Source organism: Hyaena hyaena, unplaced genomic scaffold (assembly GCF_003009895.1).
Source record: "Hyaena hyaena isolate Hyena2069 unplaced genomic scaffold, ASM300989v1 scaffold_234, whole genome shotgun sequence".
NCBI lineage: Eukaryota > Metazoa > Chordata > Mammalia > Carnivora > Hyaenidae > Hyaena > Hyaena hyaena.
Window position 1 is genome coordinate 932,623 of NW_024080865.1, and position 19,537 is coordinate 952,159.

General features: G+C 51.3%; 1 protein-coding gene across 1 annotated transcript in view; it reads left to right on the top strand.

Annotated features, from left to right (window-relative positions):
* The first annotated feature begins 2,788 nt into the window (after positions 1-2,788).
* Positions 2,789-19,537, top strand: part of RAB6B (RAB6B, member RAS oncogene family) — a 55,149-nt gene continuing 38,400 nt past the window's right edge. The window contains 1 exon segment of the mRNA XM_039243884.1: positions 2,789-3,003. Within this exon segment, the coding sequence (XP_039099815.1) occupies positions 2,934-3,003 (70 nt within the window). The 5' untranslated portion in view covers positions 2,789-2,933.

Below are 19,537 nucleotides of genomic sequence, written 5' to 3' on the forward strand. Positions count from 1 at the left end.
GCATACAATGGAATACTAAGTAGCAGTGAAAACAGAAGAACCGCTGCTGTATGCCTCACCAGATATATCTTAGTAACATACTGTTAAGAAAAATGCATGGCATGGGGGAGACAATACAATTTGATACCTTACATAAAGTTCAAAGACACAAACAAAACAAAGTACTGTTGAAGGACACATCCAAATATGATAAAACTCAAAGAAAAACCAGAGTTCTGCAATTCTGCTTTGAGGAGGGAGGAAGGGAAAAGGGCCCAGGGGAGGGAAACGACTGGAGACCTCAAAAGTACTGTAACATTTGATTTCTCCAGCTGGGTGGAGGAGGAATGAACATTCACAATGACAGATTTTCTTACAACTTACGTATACATCGCACATACTCAATAGGAAGTTTTACCTAATGAAAAACAATGGAACACAAAGGTGCTATGTGGAAGAAACTCATTCTGGAGGGTTTGCCAAAATGTGTGGCCACGCTTCATTTTTTTTTTTTTACCACCTGGAGAAAGCCTGTCTTATCTAGGGCAAGTTAAGGATAAGACTCCAAATAAGGGGAGACAGGCAATGATAGAAGATGGAGAAGGAGATAGACATGGAGCAGAGCAGACTCTGACTTCTACAGCATGATGACCACATTCTAGGATCAACACCAGTATCAGCTCCAGCCACGTGAGCCAGCCTGTCTCGCTGTGCTCAAAGTAGGTGGAGTCGGGTTGTCAGTGGAACTGGAAGAATCCTGAGTCCCAGAGGCATCCCAGCCCAGCTGTGTCAGACGTTGAGGGCTTGGAGGTGCCCAGACAGGCCTGTGTTCCATCCACCCTCCCCTACTGCCATACCACCTTGTGTCAGGGGACCAGGTGATCAGAGAAGGTATACGACTTGCCCAGGCTCACCTAAAAGACGGTACATTTTCTGTCACATCTCAACTGCTTTGTCTTGCCACTGACAGTGTCGTCAGTAAAGGATGAGAGGGTGCAGGAAAACAGCACCAGGTGGCAACTTGACTGCGATTTGTCTGGAACTTTGGTGGAGGGACCACTCCAAGGTAGGAAGGGCTGTAGCATGGAAGCCTCTGCCAGAGCCTCCTTCCGCACCATGCTGGATGCAGTCCCCGAGAGAGTGAGAACCCCGGAGTAGAAGTAGAGCGGGAGTTTGGAGGGTCCCCCAAGCCTGATGCGGGGCACAGTGGAGTATATATCCCAGAGTGCTGGCCTACAATCCCTGAGGCTCCAAACCAGAAGTGACTCTGAGAAACAGAACAGCTGTTCTGATTTGCGTTCTACACATCTGCTCAGACATTCTACAACTATTCACTAGGCTCTCAGCTAGGTCCTTGAGATCCTGTAGTGGAGCTTCAACAGCTGCTTTCATGGAACTCACTTTCTAGTTTTTAAACAAGCAATGAGAGAGGGGCTTTAGGTCAACAAACTGTAGAGACACCCCAGTCGAGCCCTGTAAGTCAGAAAGTGGGTAGCAAATCATCCTTGGTAAAACTTGGGGGTTAAGGTTGCTTCTCACTCTGCTCTGCGCACGCAGATACACACACACACACACACACACACACACACACACACACACAGCCTGTTCCCAAATAAATGTTCTTTGAACTGCTGTAAGGAAGGAGGCGGTAGGAGGGTGGTAGGCAGCTTTGTGAAACCTGCATTAACCAGAGTGCCTTACCAGATGGAGATGGCTGTCCTGAGAGTGCTTCTGACACTTGGAATCCCTTGCTCTCACCCACACACAACTTGTTCTGTGTGCCTCAGTGGGCCAGTAAAATACAGAGGGGAGTGGAAGGCCACGTTCCTGGCCTCTGAGAGCTCATTGTCCAGATACACCTAATTGCCAGGGCAACAGTAGCCTTGTCAGCCTGGTGGCCCCAGAGTCCAGAACTCCAGAGCACTGTCTGGAGTCGGCCTCGCTGATATTCCGGGCATCGTTACTCCTTCTCACCCAAGGAACAGAAGGTTTAGGGTAAAATTCTCTTTAGGAGACGTTGGCTTTAGATTGGCGCACCTTGTACTGGTTTTCCTCTCTTGCTGGCCAGGTCTGAGGTGATACCTATGACCCCACAGAGGCATCCCGAGGAGGGATCTGGACCTAGAGAGGGGAGGGCAGGCTAGAGGCCCCAAGGGGTGACAGTGGGGCCAATCACCGGCACATGGTCCACTACACAACCTGGCTCTCCCCCAACCTCCTTTCCTTTCTGTCTTCACAGAAGGCCGTGCATCAGCGTCTTGGGAGGTGGAAGAAAGGACTGGCATCTAGGTTTTAAAAGACCAGAAACAAACGTCCCCTGACAATTTCTCAATTTCTCCTGTCATTTTTCTGGATTCAAAGGAGGAGCAGAGTTACAGTGGGGAAGACAGACGTAGTGGGGCCACGAGGGACAGCCCGATCCGGGGTCCCCAGGAGACCGGGCCAGGGGGTTCTCTCCCGCGGAGTGCGGGCTCCGGGCGGGCGGACGCCCCCAGCCCCGCAGCGGCGCGGGCCCCGCATGACATCAGAGGCTGGGGAGCGCGCAGAGCGCAGGCGCCGGCCTAGGAGCGAGACGGGAGGGGGCCGCGGCGCGCGGCTCGGGAGAGCGCTCCTCCGCCCCGCGCGCCGTCCCTGCGCCCCGCTCCGCCCGCGCCTCGCTGACCGCGCCGCGCCTCGGGCGTCCAGAGCGCGCCCCTCGCACCGCAGCGAGCGCCGCCCGCAGCAGCCCAGCCCCAGCCTTCTCCTCCTCCTCCTCCTCCTCTGTCGCCGCCGCCGCCGGACACGCAGCCGCAGGCCGGGGCCGGGACGCAGCTGGGGAGTCAGGGACGCGCGCAGCCAGCCCTTCCCCCTCCCGCTCCCGCACCGCCGGCCGCCTCCCCTCGCCCTCCTCCTCCTCCCTCCCTGCTCCTTCGCTTTTCCTCCACCTCCTCCTGCACGGCCCGGCTGCCAGCACCATGTCCGCAGGGGGAGATTTTGGGAACCCACTGAGAAAATTCAAGTTGGTGTTCCTGGGGGAGCAGAGCGGTAAGTACCCCACTTATTCTCTTGGCTTGGCTCCGAGTCGACCCCTGCAGCCAAATCATCCGCCCCGTTGGGGCCCCGGCCGAGGCTCGGAAAGGCCCCTCCAAGCCGAGGCGGAGGGGAGGGACGGGGATGTGGGGGTCGGGGCCGTCTCGGGCGGGGCCGGGCAGGGGAGGGGCCCGGGGTAGGGAAGGAGGGGGGCGCTGGGCCCCAGGTGGGAGTGAGGGTGGGAGGTGGGGTGTGGGGCTAGAGCTGCGGGGCCGGTGCTGCGCGGCGGGGGGCCGGAGGGCGGCGGCTCGCTCGGCGGCGCTGGCCGGGGCGTGAAGGCGCCGGGCTCGCCTGCCCGCTCGCACTGCGGCACCGGCTGCGGGCGACCGCGCAGGTGGAGGGGCGGCCGCGGGGGCCGGGGGAGGACTGGCGCCTCTCCTCGGAGAACGAGGCGGGGCCGGCGTCTGGCCGGAGGGCTCCCTGCGGACCCTGCCCGGACCCTTGTTTAACGACGGGCACGTCCGGGGCCCTGGAGCCGAGGGCCGAGGGGGGAAGGCCAACACCTGTCTCCTGTGGAAAGAGCCGGGCGCAGGCTGTAGGGGAACAGGGCGCCTACCTCCCCTGGCCTGCGTCCGACTGGGCACGGAAGGTTCTAGACGCTGCCCTGTGCCAGCATGTGTTAGAGTCTCTCGGGCTCTCGGGGTCTGGGCGAGGACAGCTAGGGTTCCCCGGTGCGAGGCCGATTTGGGGGATGGTACAGGGCGCCGCGCACCAAGAGGCGGCGGAGCCTGGCGCTGGGCAGAGAAAGGACCAGGCGACACGCCCTGCCTGGCTTCCCAGCACCCCTCCTGAGAGCGTTGTCGGCGGAGGCGGCTTCCCACCCCCACCTCCCAGCTCACCGCCAGTCTTGGGGGAGGGGAGGTCACCGTGGCAGCCGGCCAGGGGCGGGGGGAAGGGGAGACAAAACGGCTTCCCTGCCGCCCGGCAGCCTCCCCAGGGAAAGCATCTCAGAAACCCTGGTTGGCCCCAGGGTGGGAGGACCAGATTGAAGAGTGTGGACCCCTCTGACACCTGTAGGAAGGAGCTGTTCTCAGCGCACCTCTCCAGAGGCCTCTCACCTGGGGCTGCAGAGACACAGGCCGGGCCTTGCCCAGCTCATCCCTGGAAGAACGTGGTCGCCGGGGACAGGATCCCCATCTCTAGCTTTGCAGACCAGTCCATTTCACCCGGTTTGGTGCCTGTGTATACAAGGAGCTGAGACACAGGCAACCTTTGGAGGACCTGGTGAGCTCAGGGAACAGTGCTACTGGTGTGTGTACATGTGGGTTGTGAAGGTCACATGGCAGTCTCCTGTGTCGCTGCTCATTACCTGGGATGGGTGCTTCAGAGAAGGATGGCAGACATGGTCAGGCCCTAACATGGTGATGGATCCTGGGGCCAGGCAGGGCATTTCAGAAGATGATCTACTGAGCCAGCCTTGTGTCCTGGACCCTGAGGTTCTCATTTTAATAGAGTCCAGTTTCAGAGCTCCCTTTTCCCCATGCCTGAAGGGATTTCAGGCGTCTTCACATCCCAGTGCTTATCTTACCCAGCCTGGAGCCCTGGGAGAAACTCTGAAGGGATCAGGCATCCTGGGAGTTGAATTCCTACCTGGTTTGCTTTGAGCAGATTTCGAGGCCTCTCTGAGCCTCAGTTTCTGTCTCTGTGAAATGGTTGCTTGAGGACAGTTCTCTTCCTCTTACATGTTTCCCCTGTGCCTCACAAAGGGCCTGGACCCTGGTAGGCTCTCAAGAAACATTTGTTTATTCCAAGTCTGAACATGCTTCAGTAAAGGACCAGGGCTTTGATGAGAATGTCCCTTGTGAGTCTGAGTGAAAACTCTGGACTCCCTCAGAATTTCTGATGGATTGAGGCCCCTGAGGAGCCTTGCAAACCTCCTTTGTTCCTAAATTACAGAAATGAGAGCTTGAGACTTTAGAAATAGAGCTCCCACCTTGTTTGTGTAGATTAGAAGTCTGAGCCCAGGAGTGGGAAGGGCTTGGGAGAGCCAGCATCTGTGAGTTGCTAGCCCTTCTGAGGCTGGAACCCGTATCTCCTGCCCCCAGTCATTAACGTTGGGAATTAAGATGACCTTGAATTGGGGAAACAAAGAATTAGGGAGCCTTCCTGAGTTGAGGTGAGGATTGCCATTCTCTGGCCAGACTTGTGGCTGGGTTAGGTGACCTGGTGGGAATGCTGGGCTCTTTGGTTGGGGGCAGGGTTTGTGGGCCCTTGGAACACAGTCATTAGAGATGAAAGGCTCTGCATCATTGAGTTTGGCTTTTGGCCACTCTGGTCCCTTCTGGCTGGGGTCCCTAGGGCCCTGAGAAGCCTTTTCCTACTTGAATATGTCATTAGTGGGTTGTGTACCTTGTATTCTACATCGCTTTTGGGGCCCCCAAGTCAGGTGGGGTTCCTAATGCATCCCTGAGCCTGGTGGGATGGGGAGAGTGCCTTCGTAGCCATTGTTTCTGTCTTGCCTGCACACAGTTTTGTGTGTGTTGGTCCTTTGTGCCACTGCAGCCTATGCAGTGCAAGGAGCCCCTGAGGTCCGGCCTTCCCACCAGCGTGGCGGGGACCTCCCTACGTGACCTCGGAGGGCCATCACCTTCTGTACTTGGGACACTTGGGCCAGCTGTGCTTGACAGAACCTTCGAGAGCAGCATGCATGAGTCTGCCTGTATGAGCTGACTCCCCTGGATAGAGGCCAGGGGAAAGGGCTGGAGGCATGTGGCCTTCTCTTGTTTCCTATGCCTGGTGTAGTGGTGGCATCTCCCTAGACCAGTGGATGAGGACAGCTAGATTCCAAAAAGGAGTACCCAACCTGAAGCCCAGGGATGAGAAGGACACCCTGGAATAGATAATCCCAAGAGGGCATCAAGCCTTCAGAGATACCAGGACCTGCTCTGAGTGGGAAGACCTTAAGGAACCACTCTAGAGAGAACACCTAGCCCAGGAGAGAGCCCCCTTCCTGGCAGCAGAATGACTGCTGTCCCCTGTACCATGGACTACAGGTTTGCTGGCTGTGTTAACCTGGCAGGCGTGGGGTTGTGGAAAGGGTGTTGTGGACCTAGAATGAGTGGATTCTTCTCAGTAGGAAGGCTCTGCAGTCCTGCTGGTGTCCAGATGGCTCTCTGGGCCTTTTGGTCATGGCCTTGTGCTGCTGGCAGTGACAGGGGATGGGGTAGAGAGTGAGGGACACTAGTCACAACTGCGACACTTGGGGACATCCAGAGAAGACAGGCATGATCAGGTGTCTTAGGAAAGAGAGGAGTCCTGGGGGACACACGTGTTCCTCTAAGTTCTGATGGCATTCTGTGGGGGTTTAGGCTTCGCTCAGTGCACCTGGGTGTGTGGTGGGGACAAGGGATGTGGGATATGCCTTTGTGGTGTTCCGGCCTCTTCTGATAGCCCTTCCCTTAGACTCCTCCAGCCCGAGCAGGAAGATTGAGAAACACAAGTTGGGCCTGCATTCCCCAGCTGAGGCCAGCAGGACAGCCTCTCCTGTCCTTTCCCTGGCACTTGTGCTCTGGAGGTGCCATCACAGGGCGCATGACGGGAATGGCGTCCCCAGAGTTGTACAGCACAGTGACTGTGCACACGGCGTTGGCCGTTTAGTCATTTGTTCACTCGTTTAGTCATTTGTTCACTCGTCTCTCCCCGCCCCCCGCCCTCCCATCACTCTCTCCCTTCCTCCTTCCATCATCCATTTATTTATTTAGTCAGGTCTTTGAGTGTATCCCTGCCTCCCGGAACTTACAGTCCACTGGGGAGTTCAGACATTTGTGGATATAATTACAGTAAAGGTCTATGCGAGCGATGACGAGAGAAGAACAGCTGCTGTGGAAGCACACAGCAGGGAGTCCTATCCACCTTTGTAGGCAGGTGTCAGAGGAGATGCTTCCATAGGCAGGTGGCTGGGACTCCTTTGGTGGGCTGAGTACAGGGCCTACGTCTTGCCAGGGGCCCACCCTCTCCAGGGAGCTTTGTCTGTTCTTCTCCCTGCTCTGGAGAAAAAGTGTGTGGGGTGGGGAGCAAGAGGGTGAGGGCGTCTGGTTTGCCGGTGCTGAGAAGGGCTTTCCCCGACTGTCATCCCATTCCTCTGGGTTAAGGAGTCGCCTTCCCCCCCATTCCCCGCCACTGCCTGGAAGGCTCCCCCTGCCCACCCACGGCCTGGCCCAGCCTAACCCCTGACCTCCCACCACACACCACTCATAACCACATACGGTGCCCTTCGCTGGCCTGAGGATCGTACCTGAAGCCCATCCCAAAAGTCTCCTTCCTGACATCTCCCAGATCCCCTTGCTCTGCTGTGCCCAGCCCTCTTGGGTGCTCACCATGGCATAGCTTTGGGTTCCTTCTGAGCATTTTTAAAAAACTATCACGTGTTGCCCATGACCTCTCAGTTATCTCAGTTATCCTGGATTTTTAAATGTTTATTAGCTTTTTAAGAAACAGAACCCCTAACTGAATTTTAGGCCCCTTAAAGGTCAATTTAAGCACCTAAGAGGACTAGATCTTAGTTCCTTTCCCCTTTTCCCCATCTGCAGGAGATTTCTGCCCATTAAATATCTGGATTTTAAAATGATGAGATTATCCTTGCTGTTTGATATTTACTGATGGCCCATCAGTAGATTAAAAGCAGGGGGGGTGGGGAGGCAAGACAGTTTGAAACAGGATTCTTCATCCTGACACCTGCTGCCTTCTCAAGCTAGGAGATTTTTACCAGAAACACTTAATCTTTCACAGAGGGCTGAAGCATTTAGCCTTGGTTATACCCAACCCACAGTACATCTCAGAGAAGCTGAACTTCTCAAGGGACTCTCATCCCCACCACTTTCTCTGAGGAAATATGAGAAAGCAGCAAGGCCACCAGAGGTGGGAAGGAAGGGATGTGCCCAAACTGGATGTTGCCAGAGCTCACTTGGAGATCAGGCATAAATCACCAAATTGCTCTGTGCCTCAGCTTCTAGTTGTTTCTCTCTCCTCCCAATTGGGCATAAATCACCAAATTGCTCTGTGCCTCAGCTTTCTAGTTGTTTCTCTCTCCTCCCAATTTTTTTCCTCCCTTCCTCAGTGGCTGGAATGATGGCAGGGGACCTTGGATGTTGGGTACAGACCCAGAATGTTGGCTTTATTTGTTGAAAGAGGTGTGCATGAGATGAGAGAAAATCAGATGAGACCCTGCAATGAGAATTAATCTGTACTTGGTAGAAGACAAATGTGGCGCCCTCGATGCTAAGGTCAGAGACAACAGAACTAACCAGAAGAGAGAAATGAGACTGTTAGAATATGTTCTGGTTATACAGATATAATAGTGAGTACCATCCTTTGCATGATCCCATTATCATTATCATTTGCAGCCCCCAAATTATAATGAATCCCATTAAAATATACCAAAATAATCTCATTGTCCTTTTGTTACTTATAACATCCGTAAAGTCAGTCCATAAATATTTATCATGGTAGGTGTTACCTTGACCTTGCAAACACCCCTGGGGCCGACCTGAGGGTGGTACCATCTGTGTCCCAGCCGGGCTATGAAGTCTCTCTCTCCTCCACACTCTGTGTCTTCCACTGTTGTTGAATGAATAAACCACTGTGTGTGCAGGGCTGTCTGATCTCAATGTAATGACTTAAATTATTGGGTAGAACCATTGATCAAGGTGAGAAAAGATTAGGGTAAACAGCAAAATCTGTAGACATCAGAGGTGGACTGTTGGAAAACAGTGCTGGGCATTTTCTCCTCTGTCCGCTGTCATCCTTTTCCATTTCTAAGCACAGAGAAGAGAGGACGGGGGAGGTTGCCGGGGAGAAGTACCAGACTCAGCCTGAGATGGGCAGCTTTTGTTAGATCCAAAAAGACAGGCACCAGGAAATGGGGCCCCAGGCAAAGCCTGAGGGCACTGAGATGTAGGCCAGTCTCTCCTGCTTGGGACTCAAGGAGAGGATAAAGATTCATACACCTATAGGCTCCTAGGAGTTCTTTATTATATCTTAGGGCTTGAAATTTCTAACTTTCCTTTTTATTTCCATAACTTTTGTCCTGAACTGATTGGGATCTTTTTTTAAGAGTAAATATTCACTGCTATGAGTACTTTGTAATTTTGGTGAAGTGACTTATTTTTAGTAGAAAAACATATATATCCTGGTCTCTTGTTAACAAGACCAGTGGGAGCCCAGGTGACTCAATCACGTGTCCTGGGCCAAGCACCACCTGTTCCCAATGGGGACCTACCCAAGGGACAGGGCAGGGTCCAGGAGAAAACAGATGACATACTGCTCCTGAGGGCAGAAAAGAGCCTTAAAAACAAAGGTTACTTCCAAGAAATGCATTAGAACACTGGCCATCTGATGCCCCAGCAGTTGCTGTGTGTAGTGGGCCGAGGAAGGAGGAAGACTTCAGTTGTGTGCATTCTGTGCGAGAAACCACAGCTTTCCTTCAAGGCGTGGATGCACAGTTGGTGAAGGGGCATGATGCCGTGGTGGGATTTCCCCGGAGAAAAGGCACTTCCAGTATTGGGTTCACCAGCTCACCCAGTTTCCCCTGTGGCTGGAGACGAGGTGAGGGCAAGTCACAGAGGCTGGCCATGAGCTGGGGCTTTATTCTGAGGGAAATGGGGAGCTGGTGGAGGATCCTCAGCTGAGGAATGGCTCAGTCACATCGACACCTAGGACGGATTCTTTATTCTAAGGGTTTGGAGAGGATGATGGGAAATGGAGCTAACCTTCCTGGGTTTCTGTGTGCTTCCTCCAGTTAACCTCAGATAGCATTTAACAATGCCTGCTATGCCGTAGGCTCCACACAGGGCACTTTCTTTTCAACATCCTGTGATAGATGTGAAATTCTCCCTGTTGTGCACGTCAGGAGACAGAGGCTCAGGGAGAGCAGGTCATGGCCACAGACTCACTGCTAGAGTGAACCGAGTCCTTGAACCCATAGACCTTGAACCCAGGTCACTATGAGAAACATAGTGTTCTGTAAGGCCTCATGCCTCAAAGACAGGCTGCTCAGGCCCTGTTGTGGGGAAAAGAAGATAGAACACTGAGGCCTTATAGACATGAGGTGACTCCTGGGGAATTATGTGCCGAGCTCTTTGCTGAGGAGTGGATCACAGCATGGGGGTGGTCGGGAGGAGGTCTTTCATTCCCCTAGGCTGGTGAGGGGAGACTGGGGCCCTGAGCAGAGAGGAGGGCAGTGGAATAGCTCTAAGAAGCAAGCAGCGTCTCCAATCTGATGGAGCTGGATTGCATTTCAGACACTACATTCTTACATAGAATGAACTGCTTATTTGGGGTGAAGGGAGTTGGTTGTAGAGGGCACGGGGGCAGCTAAAGCCTTCCCATGTCAGTCCTGCACTGCCATGGACAATATGTCATCTGGGTTCTAGCTGAGGACTAAATCCTAGGAAGTGAAGAGCCAGTCAAAGTAAGCAAGCAGCTGGTTCCTACCTGCTCTAGGGTAACCCTTCTCCTGGCCTCATCCTCCCTTCAGGCTTGGAGATATCAGGGCCCTGGAGACCCTGATTCTGTTTGGGGTCAGCCACCAACAGTCTCTGTGGTTGGATAAGCCCAAGGTGTTCTCTGGCTTTCTCAGTATATCCTCAGAGGCTGCTGGACGGATGACCACTCAGGCTGATGTAAGTCAGCGCCAGCTCAGGGTATGATGCCAAACCGGTAACGCCCCCAGCCTAGAGACTGCACTGCTGGCTAGAGAGGTCAGAGGAGCTGCAGAGATGAAGGCATGTAGTCAGGGCCTCGGCTACCTATATCCCCCAGTGCAGGGTCCTCTCCAGCCTGCTACCTCTTCTTCTGGGAGGCATTCCTGGCCCTCTTCCCTAGTGTGCCCCCAGGGCTCTGTGGCTCATCTCCTCCGATGGTGTGTTTGATTAAGGTTGCCAGGCAACGGGGATGGGGCTGTCCTGCCCTCCCTGCTGTCAGGCAGTTATTCATACAGAGGACCTTTGATGAGGACAACAGAACAGATGACAGCACCCAGGTGCCCCTACTCCAGGATACTTCTTTCTGCTGCCAGGTGGGTGTGTGGTAAGCAGAAAGGACGGGGAAAGAGCTGGTGCCAAGAGGGGTGTGCAGTCACCCCACCAGACCAGCTCCTGCCCCAGCTCCTGCTCCAGCCCCATCACTTACTGGTGCCCCTAAGCCCCCACTTCTGCCCCAGCCCCACATCTCACTCACTGGGTGGTGCTGGGATGTAACAGGACTATCCTGTGCTCATTTTTCTCATTAGACAGCAGGGTCATCCTTGTCTTGTTGGGGTTGCATGAAGATCTAATACATCAGTGCTTGGCGCCCAGTGAATGCTCAGTGATAGGTAATTTTGTTACTGAAGCAGTGACAGCAATTCCCCCTTTTATAGATGAATGAGAGAGAAGTAGGGGTGGAGGTTTTGGGAATCTGTCATTGGTGCTCTTGTGTGGTGAGCTGCAAGAATCCATATCCTGTGACCTGATGAGTGGAGCTGTGGACCCATTTTATAGATAAAGAAAGCACATCTCGGAGAGGGGAAGGCTTTTGCCCAGATTGTAGGACCCAGACCAGTTACTGCTGAGCTGGGAAGATCTTCCAGGCCTCTGACTCCCTGATTGGCATTTTCCCACTGCCCATCCCAGTTGAACTGGGACAGATGCACCTAACCTTGCTCTGCTGGGCCCCCACAGGTGCTCCCAGGAAGAGCACCTCATCTTCACAGCTCTGTAACTTCCCCAAGGATAAGGAGTGCAGCCTGAGCAGACCACAGGGGCTGAGGTTTTGCCATGTTGTGATTAGAACAGTGCTTGGTGAGGTAGGCAGGTGATAAATCTCAGCCAGTGTTAATGTGACTATTAAAGCACACAAACAAGACTGTGGGTCTGGTCTGCTGGGGGAGTCAGGGAAGGCTTCCCAGAGGAGATTTTACACAGTGAGCAGGAATTCATAGGCACACAAGAGAGGCATCTTGAGCAGAAGGCCCAACTGCGCCAAGGTTGGGGGCTGGGAGGTGCTTGGAGCTTCTGGAGGAATTGGGTGTAGTTCAGGGTGGCTGGACGCTGGCATAGGTGTGTGAGGTGTAGTTGGAAAAAGCACTGACCCTGGAGAAGTGGGCAGGGCAGGGCAGGCCTCAGAGAGCCTTGCTTCTACACACAGGGCCTGGGTCTTCCCTGCAGGCAGTGGGGACCCCCGGGTGGTTTTGACCAAAGAGGGACATGCTCTTGGATTAGAAGACAAAGATGGAATATGGCCTGATTGGAGGCAAGAGATGCAGGCAGCCTAAGCCAGGCCATGCAGGGAACAGCCAGAGAACGGAATACAGAGGAGAGTTTGTTAGCCTGAGCTTCCTACTAGCTCTCAGATTTAGACCTCTGGGTAGATAATTTTCTTGGTTCTTTCTCTATACAGTGAGAACTTTGGGGCAATGAAGGGTTGTAGGGGAGGGGCTCCTGTAGAGAAGGCTCTACAAGGCCACACTGTACTCAGATGTGCCCAAACTGGCCACCTTGAGCTCCTCTGTCCTTCCTGCCTCCATAATGCCCTGGGTCCCTTGTCTGCTTCTGTCCTGCCGGAGGTGTGCTCCAGGGCTGCTGGCTGTCCTTCCAGACTCTGCCCCGCTGCCACCTGCTCAGGTTGGTTAGTAGATATCTGTAGCCCTAGCCTCCTGGTCTTTGGGAGCTCCCCTGCCTCTGTGGTCATTGCATGTGTGAGCTCCCTCTGCACCCTGGTCATTGGGGTCGTGAGCTCCCCTGGTCCTTTGTGCAGCCTCTTATCATTCCTTCCCTTGCTGGGTTCCTCTTCCAACAGATGCTTGACCCACTGTCTTTGCTTTCTCCCATGTATTCCCTTGCTCTTCTTTGATGGATTCTAGCTTCCCAATAAGCTTACGGGCCCCTGAGGACTTGAGGGAGGGCAGCATTATATAAGGGAGAGCCCCTCTCCCTGACTTGGAGACAGAAACCCAACCTCAAGCTGGCTGCACAAAAAGCAAATGGCAAGAGCCCAGGAGCCAGAGTAGAGGCAGGGGAATGTCATCCTGAACCCAGCCCTTGTCAGGTCAGTGGTCCCTACCTACAGGTCAGCTCATGGCCTGTTCTCAAGAACTGAAACCTCACCCTGCAAAGCCCTGGTGACCCCTCTTCCTGTCCCTCCTGTCTTCTGCCCAGGCAGGGCCCATACATGTTTACCAAGCACCAGCTGAACATTCCTTTGTCAGTGTGGCTAGTGAGTGCAGAATATCCTAATTGTCAGTAATCAAGCACATTTCGGTCACTGCCCAGGGTCCCTGTGAGCAGCGCCAGATTAATCGCCTGAGGTCAGGGTGGGTAAGGAGGCCCGTCCCCTTGCTTGGTGCTCAGCAGAGGTGTCACCCTTGCCTGGAGCTGCTGGCCTGGAGAAAAATGGACCCCGAAGCTGGCCACAAGCAGCTCACTGCAGCTTTGACCATTTGAACCCCTTCTGTTTCCCCCGTTGCCCCTGGGCAGAGGCAGGGCCAAGAGACCCATCCCTGGTTCAGGACTGAAGAGCTGTGACAGTGGCGTCCACACGAGAGGCAGGTCCCTCTGAGGATAGTGCGCTAATTCGGAGAGACATGGAGAAAATGTTCTGTTCTGACCCTGTTGATGAGCAGGGAGTAAACACTGTGCAGAAAGACATTAAGTGAAGCATTTGGAACAAGTGCTTCTTGTTTCCCCATCCAGTGAGGGGAGAGGGCTAGGAGAACAGAACGGGGACGGGAGAGCGTGGAAGCACGGAGACGAGGAGGGAGGCGCTCCCACCAGACACAGACAGGCCTAGGTGTGCTTCCACAGGGCTTCTGCGCCAGCACTGGGGCCATGGGAAAACCAGGGTGGTTTGCAGCTCTGGGCAGCAGTGCCATGCATCCCAGATTCTGTCCAAACAGAATGAAAGGCTGGAGGATCCTGCGGGGGCACTGGAGCGTGCTGGGCACAGGAGTGAGGGGCGGAGGACAAGGTGAGGAGCCAGGGCTGCGGCTGCCGCTGTGAGGAGGGCTGGCGACCACCAGCTGGGCGGAGGGGTTGTGGAGAGAAGAGCTTTTACCTTGTCCTCGAGGCTGAGAGAGGACATCCAGGTGACCTTTAAGTCACCTTCTGAGAGCAGGAGGAGGCTTCTTTCTTTTGACAGAAGGGTGAGTCTACACGTCCAGTCTTCCTTCTCCAGCTGGCTCTAGAGGTGCGGGGGCTAGGGTTGTGCCCGGTTGCCCCCCTGTCAAAGCAGCAAGACGATAAGCAGTGGGCAGGCCGTGTGAGAGTGTACGTGGGAGAGGAGGAGATGCTGTGGCCACGAGGAGTGCCAAGCCCCGTTCCCTGTGCTCATGGAGATCTCCGAGACCACACCTGTGGATGTCCAGCCCAGGGCTCCTCCGGGGAGCGGAAGATCCGGGAAGGTTCCCTGCCTGCATTAGCCTGCAGTCTGAACGCCACCTTTCATCTGCCTGAGCTAGCACCACTCAGGCCACACCACTGCCCCCATTATCATTGGGGGTCCATTGTCACAGGACCGCTCTGACTAGACCCCAGTTGACAGCCTGTGAAACACAGGCCATGCCTCTCAGCACCGGCTGCCTGTTCTCACTGCCCCACTCTTCTCTCCCTGTGAGTGAGGCTTTTACCATCAACAACACCAGCAATATGCTTTGGGAAGAAAGGGTAAAATGAGCATGTATGCTATTTTGCCAAACTCCATGCTGTGGATGGGCCAAGAGTTCCTATCAGTTAAATAAACTACCAAATTGCATTGCCACCAGCCTTGTCAAAAGATCAGCTGGCGGTGGGAATTTAGCATGTGCTCCCTCCTCCTCTCAAGCAAACCTACATCTCCTCGCTATGAATTCATTTTTCCCGGCACCCATGCTGCTCCTCGGGCATGTGGACATGACTGGCCTGTGTCAGGTCTGAACGGAGTTGGGCTGAGCTTCAGGCTCTTCTGCCTACCTCAGCCTGGCTCTCCAGCGAAGCCATGCCAGAGGGTAGCTGTGTGCTGGAGTGGGGGGGAGCTGTAGCTAGAACTCAGAGCTAACAGGTGCCGATGCCGCCATTGGGACCTGGAAGGGAGACCCTGCACCTTTTTGAAGCTGGTGGGAGTGTTTGAGATGACTCAGTGAGGCAGAGTCCAGACAGTAGGTGCACTGGTTGTGGTTGGGACCAGCTTTACAGTCCACACAAGGTGTGGTCAGATCTCAGATGGTTGTCAAGAGGTTCTGCAGATGCTGTCTTGACAAGGTTCTTAGAGGCACAGCTAAGTCACCAGGGGGATCAGAGAGTTCCCCCACACACTAGGGCTTTTGGCACCTGCTGGGTTGAGTGTGTGTGTGTGTGTGTGTCTGTGTATATATCTGCGTGCCTCTCCATGCACATGAACATGTGGCGGCTACACGTGGCCTCTGCCCCCTGAGCTGATCTGTCCAGGCCTATTCAGTGTCCTGGCCCATGGTTAGAAGGGCTCACATCACCTTCCCAGTGCCCAGCTAGGTTCTGGTTTGCTATAAAAGACTAAGTTAATGCTGAGTATACTTACATTCTTGTTTCTTAGGAAAACTTCATGTGGACCAGAATGTTTAATAAATCAGAATAAGCCATTTCCTGAATGTGCCAGGAATCTGAGAGTCATGGATGTGTGTATGTATGTGCATAATTAAAACAAAATCACCTTATTTCTTTTTTCCTTTAACTTTTTTTTTTATTTTGACATGGTTTTAGGCCTTTAGAAAAGTTGCAAGACGAAATAAGTCCGGCAGAGAAGGACAGATACCATATGTCTGCACGTATACGTGGATTAGGAGGAACTTAATTGAGGACCATGGGGGAGAAGAAGGGGAAAAATAGTTGGGGAGAGGGAGAGAGGCAAACCATGAGAGACTCTTGAATGCTGAGAACAAACTGAGGGCTGATGGGGGTGGAGGAGAGGGGAAGGGAGGTGATAGGCATGGAGGAGGGCACTTGTGGGGATGAGCACTGGGTGTTATATGGAAACCAACTTGATGATAAACTATTAAAAAAAATAAAAAGAAAAGAAAAGTTGCAAGAATAGTACAAAGGCTTCCCATGTGTGCCTTTCACCCAGAATGTTAACTTTTTACTGCTCTCATAGAATTCATAGTATGAGAGGTGAAGGTAGGCATTTGTGCCCACATTGTACATATGAGGGAGCCGAGCCTCAGAGAGGATAGTAACTAACCCAAGCAAATAAGTGACAGAGTCGGGATTAAAATACAGATCTCTCAGATTTTTAAGTGCATGTGCTATGTGTGAGGTAAGCATGAGTGTGGGGGTATCTTTCTCCTCTGCCCAAAGAACTTTCTTCCTTGTGCTGTTGAGTCTGCTAGCAGTAAATTGTTTTGGCATTTGATTCCTTTTTTCATCTTCATTTTTATTTTTATTTATTTATTTTAAAATATTTTTAAATGTTTATATTCTGTGTGTGTGTGTGTGAGAGAGAGAGAGAGCACACAAGAGAGAGAGCGAGTGCACGAGAGAGAGACAGAGCATAAGCGGGAGAGGGGCAGATAGAGAGATAGAGAATACCAAGCAGGCTCCGAGGTGTCAGTGCAGAGCCCATTGAGGGTCTCAGTCTCACCAACTGTGAGAGCATGACCTAGCCGAAATCAAAGTTGGAGACTTAACTGACTGAGCTACCCAGGCATCTTCACCTTCATTTTTAAAAGACCTTTGCTAGGTATAGAATTCTGTGTTGACAATATTTGTCATTTAGTACTTCAAAAATATCACTTCCTTTTCTTCCAGTTTGCATGGTTTCTGACAAGGTAACAAAAATTTTTTTCTTCCATGTTTTTTTAAGTCTGTGATTCAACATATCATTGTTACTTTTGTTTACAAAGTCAGTGATCTTGTAAAGAGATTTTTTAAAGATGATATTTTTAAGCCCCAGTGTGGGGCTTGAACATACAACCCCGATATCAAGAGTTGCATGCTCTACCAGGGGAGCATACCAGACAGGCACCCCAATGATTTTTAAATAATATGAAAGAAATATTACATATTTCACCGTTATAAACCATTCCTTATGTTCATCATTCCTTTGTGTAGATCCACATTTCCATCTGGTGTCATTTAACTTATTCCTGGACAACTTCCTTTAACATTTCTTGTTGTGTCTGTTGGTGATGAAATCTATCAGTGTTTGAATGTTTGAAGAAGTCTTTATTTCATCTTTGTTTTTGACAGATGTCAGACTATACATAATCTGAAAGTTCTGGAGTTTTAAGTTAATAGTGCTTTACGGGTATTGCTCCATTGTCTTCCTGTTTACATTGTTTCTGAGGAGGAATTGCTGTTTGATCTTTATTTCTATGTACATAATGTGTCTTTTTTCCCTGGCTACTTTTATGATTCTCTCTTTATCACTAATTCTGTGCAGATGGGTTATGATGTGCCTTGGTTTCTCTTATGTTTCCTTTGCTTGGGATTCATTGAACTTTCTGGATCTGTGTCTTTAAAGTTTTCTTCAAGTTTCAATATTTTTCTCTGTCACCACTCCCCCACAACCAGTCCTTTGAGGACTTTAACTGCATATATGTTAGTCCACTTGACATCATTCCACAGCTCACTGAGGTTCCAATCATTTATTTCTATTCCTCTTTTTCTCTTTGTTTCATTTTAGATATCACTATGTCTTCAAATTCATTGATCTTTTCTTCTGCAGTTAATCTGGGATTAATCTCTTGTTAATCCCATCCAGTGTTTTTTTTTTTTTTTATCTCATACATTGTAGTTTTTATCTCTAGAAGTTTGATTAGTGTCTTTTTAAATGTTTTCCAAATCTCTGTTTAACTTTCTGAACATATGAAATGGAGTTATAAAAAATTTTTAATGTCTTTGCTGACTCTAACATCTGTGTCAGTGTGTGGTTGGTTTTCATTTTGATTGGCTTTTCCTCATCATTAAGGATCTATTTATTGGTTCTTTGCATGCCTAGTCATTTTTTATTGGGTGGTAGACATTGTGAATTTTGCCATGTTGTATATTGGATAATTTTTATATTCCTTTAAGTATTCTTAAGATTTGTTAGCTGGAACTGAAGTAGTGCTTAGTCTGGGCCTAATTATCACCCAGTATTGAGGTGTTCTTTGCATGCCTGGTAATGTTTTGTTGGATGCTAGATATTGTGAGTTTTGCATGGTATGTATGGCATAGTTTTTGTATTTCTATAAATATTCTTGCGATTTGTTAGACAGGACTGGAGTGGTGCTCACTAGAGTGGGGCTGATTACTGCCCACTACTGAGGCACATCTCAGTGTCCCACAGATGATGAGGCTTTTTACTCTGACTGGTAGAACACACACTATCCCCAGGCCTGTGTGGATGCCAGGCAGTTTACTTTAATCCATTTGGGTGGCTCTTTCCCTAATCTTGAGTAGTTTTCTTACACTTACTTGCAGATCCATCCACAGCTGAAGACTGAGAATGTTCTAGAGTTCTCTCTCCTCCCCCCCACTGTGTGCGTGTGTGCGTGTGTGTGTGTATGTCTGTCTGTCTGTCTCTCTCTCCCTCTCTCCCTCCCTCCTATCCGGCACTCTGCCTTGTGAACTCTAGCTGCCTTGTTTTCTACAGACTCTCAGCGGTGTCTCCTCAGCTCAGGGAGTCCACCCTCCATGTGCTATGGCCCAAAGTGTCCTCAGAGCAACAATTTGAGGGCAGTTGTGGGGCTCACATCATTTGTTTTGTGTCTCTCAGGGTTTCCTGCCCTTTACTGCTTACTATACGGTGTTTTGAAAATCATTGTTTCATATATTTTGTATGCCTTTTAGTTGTTTCAAGTGAGAGTATAAATCTGGTCCCTGTTACTCCATCTTGACCAGAAGCATAAGTCCTGGGTCTTATTTAATCATTTGTTTGTAGGAGACACTCGTCTGGGCCCATGACTGTGAATGGTAACTTGAGTAGGGGTTGTTACTGGGGCTGCTTAGCATCCTTGATTTTCATTAGTGGTGTTCATTCAGTTGATTATGTAAATTTAACTGGCTGCATGATTTCTGCCGTTCAGCTCTTCTAAAAAGCTCAGTATTGGGGCACTTGGGCGGCTTAGTTGGTTAAGTGTCATATTCTTGATTTTGGTTCAGGTCATGATCTCACAGTTCATGGGGTCGAGCCTTACATTGGTCTCTGGCAACGTGGAGCATGTGGAGCCTACTTGAGATTTTCTCTCTCTCTCTCTCTGCCCCTTCCTCATTTTTTAAAACATTTAAACTCATGGTTTATCTCATGAGTACTGTGAATCTTAGAGTTGGTCATGGTTTTGGTTTTGGGTTTTTTTGTTTTGTTTTCGGTGTTTGTTTTTGCTTTGACTGCCAGGGAGCTCAGATAATTTCTTTATCTCCCTTCCTAGACTGGATAAGATGTCATAAGATGTGTTTCTATAAACAAACTCTTTGCCCCAGCCTTCTCTTTTTAGCTCACTTATTTTTTGCCTTATCTCTCTCAGAAGTTTTAGTTGGAAACAAGAGACATCTGTTCTCACTACCCAGCTGATTTGAACAGAGCC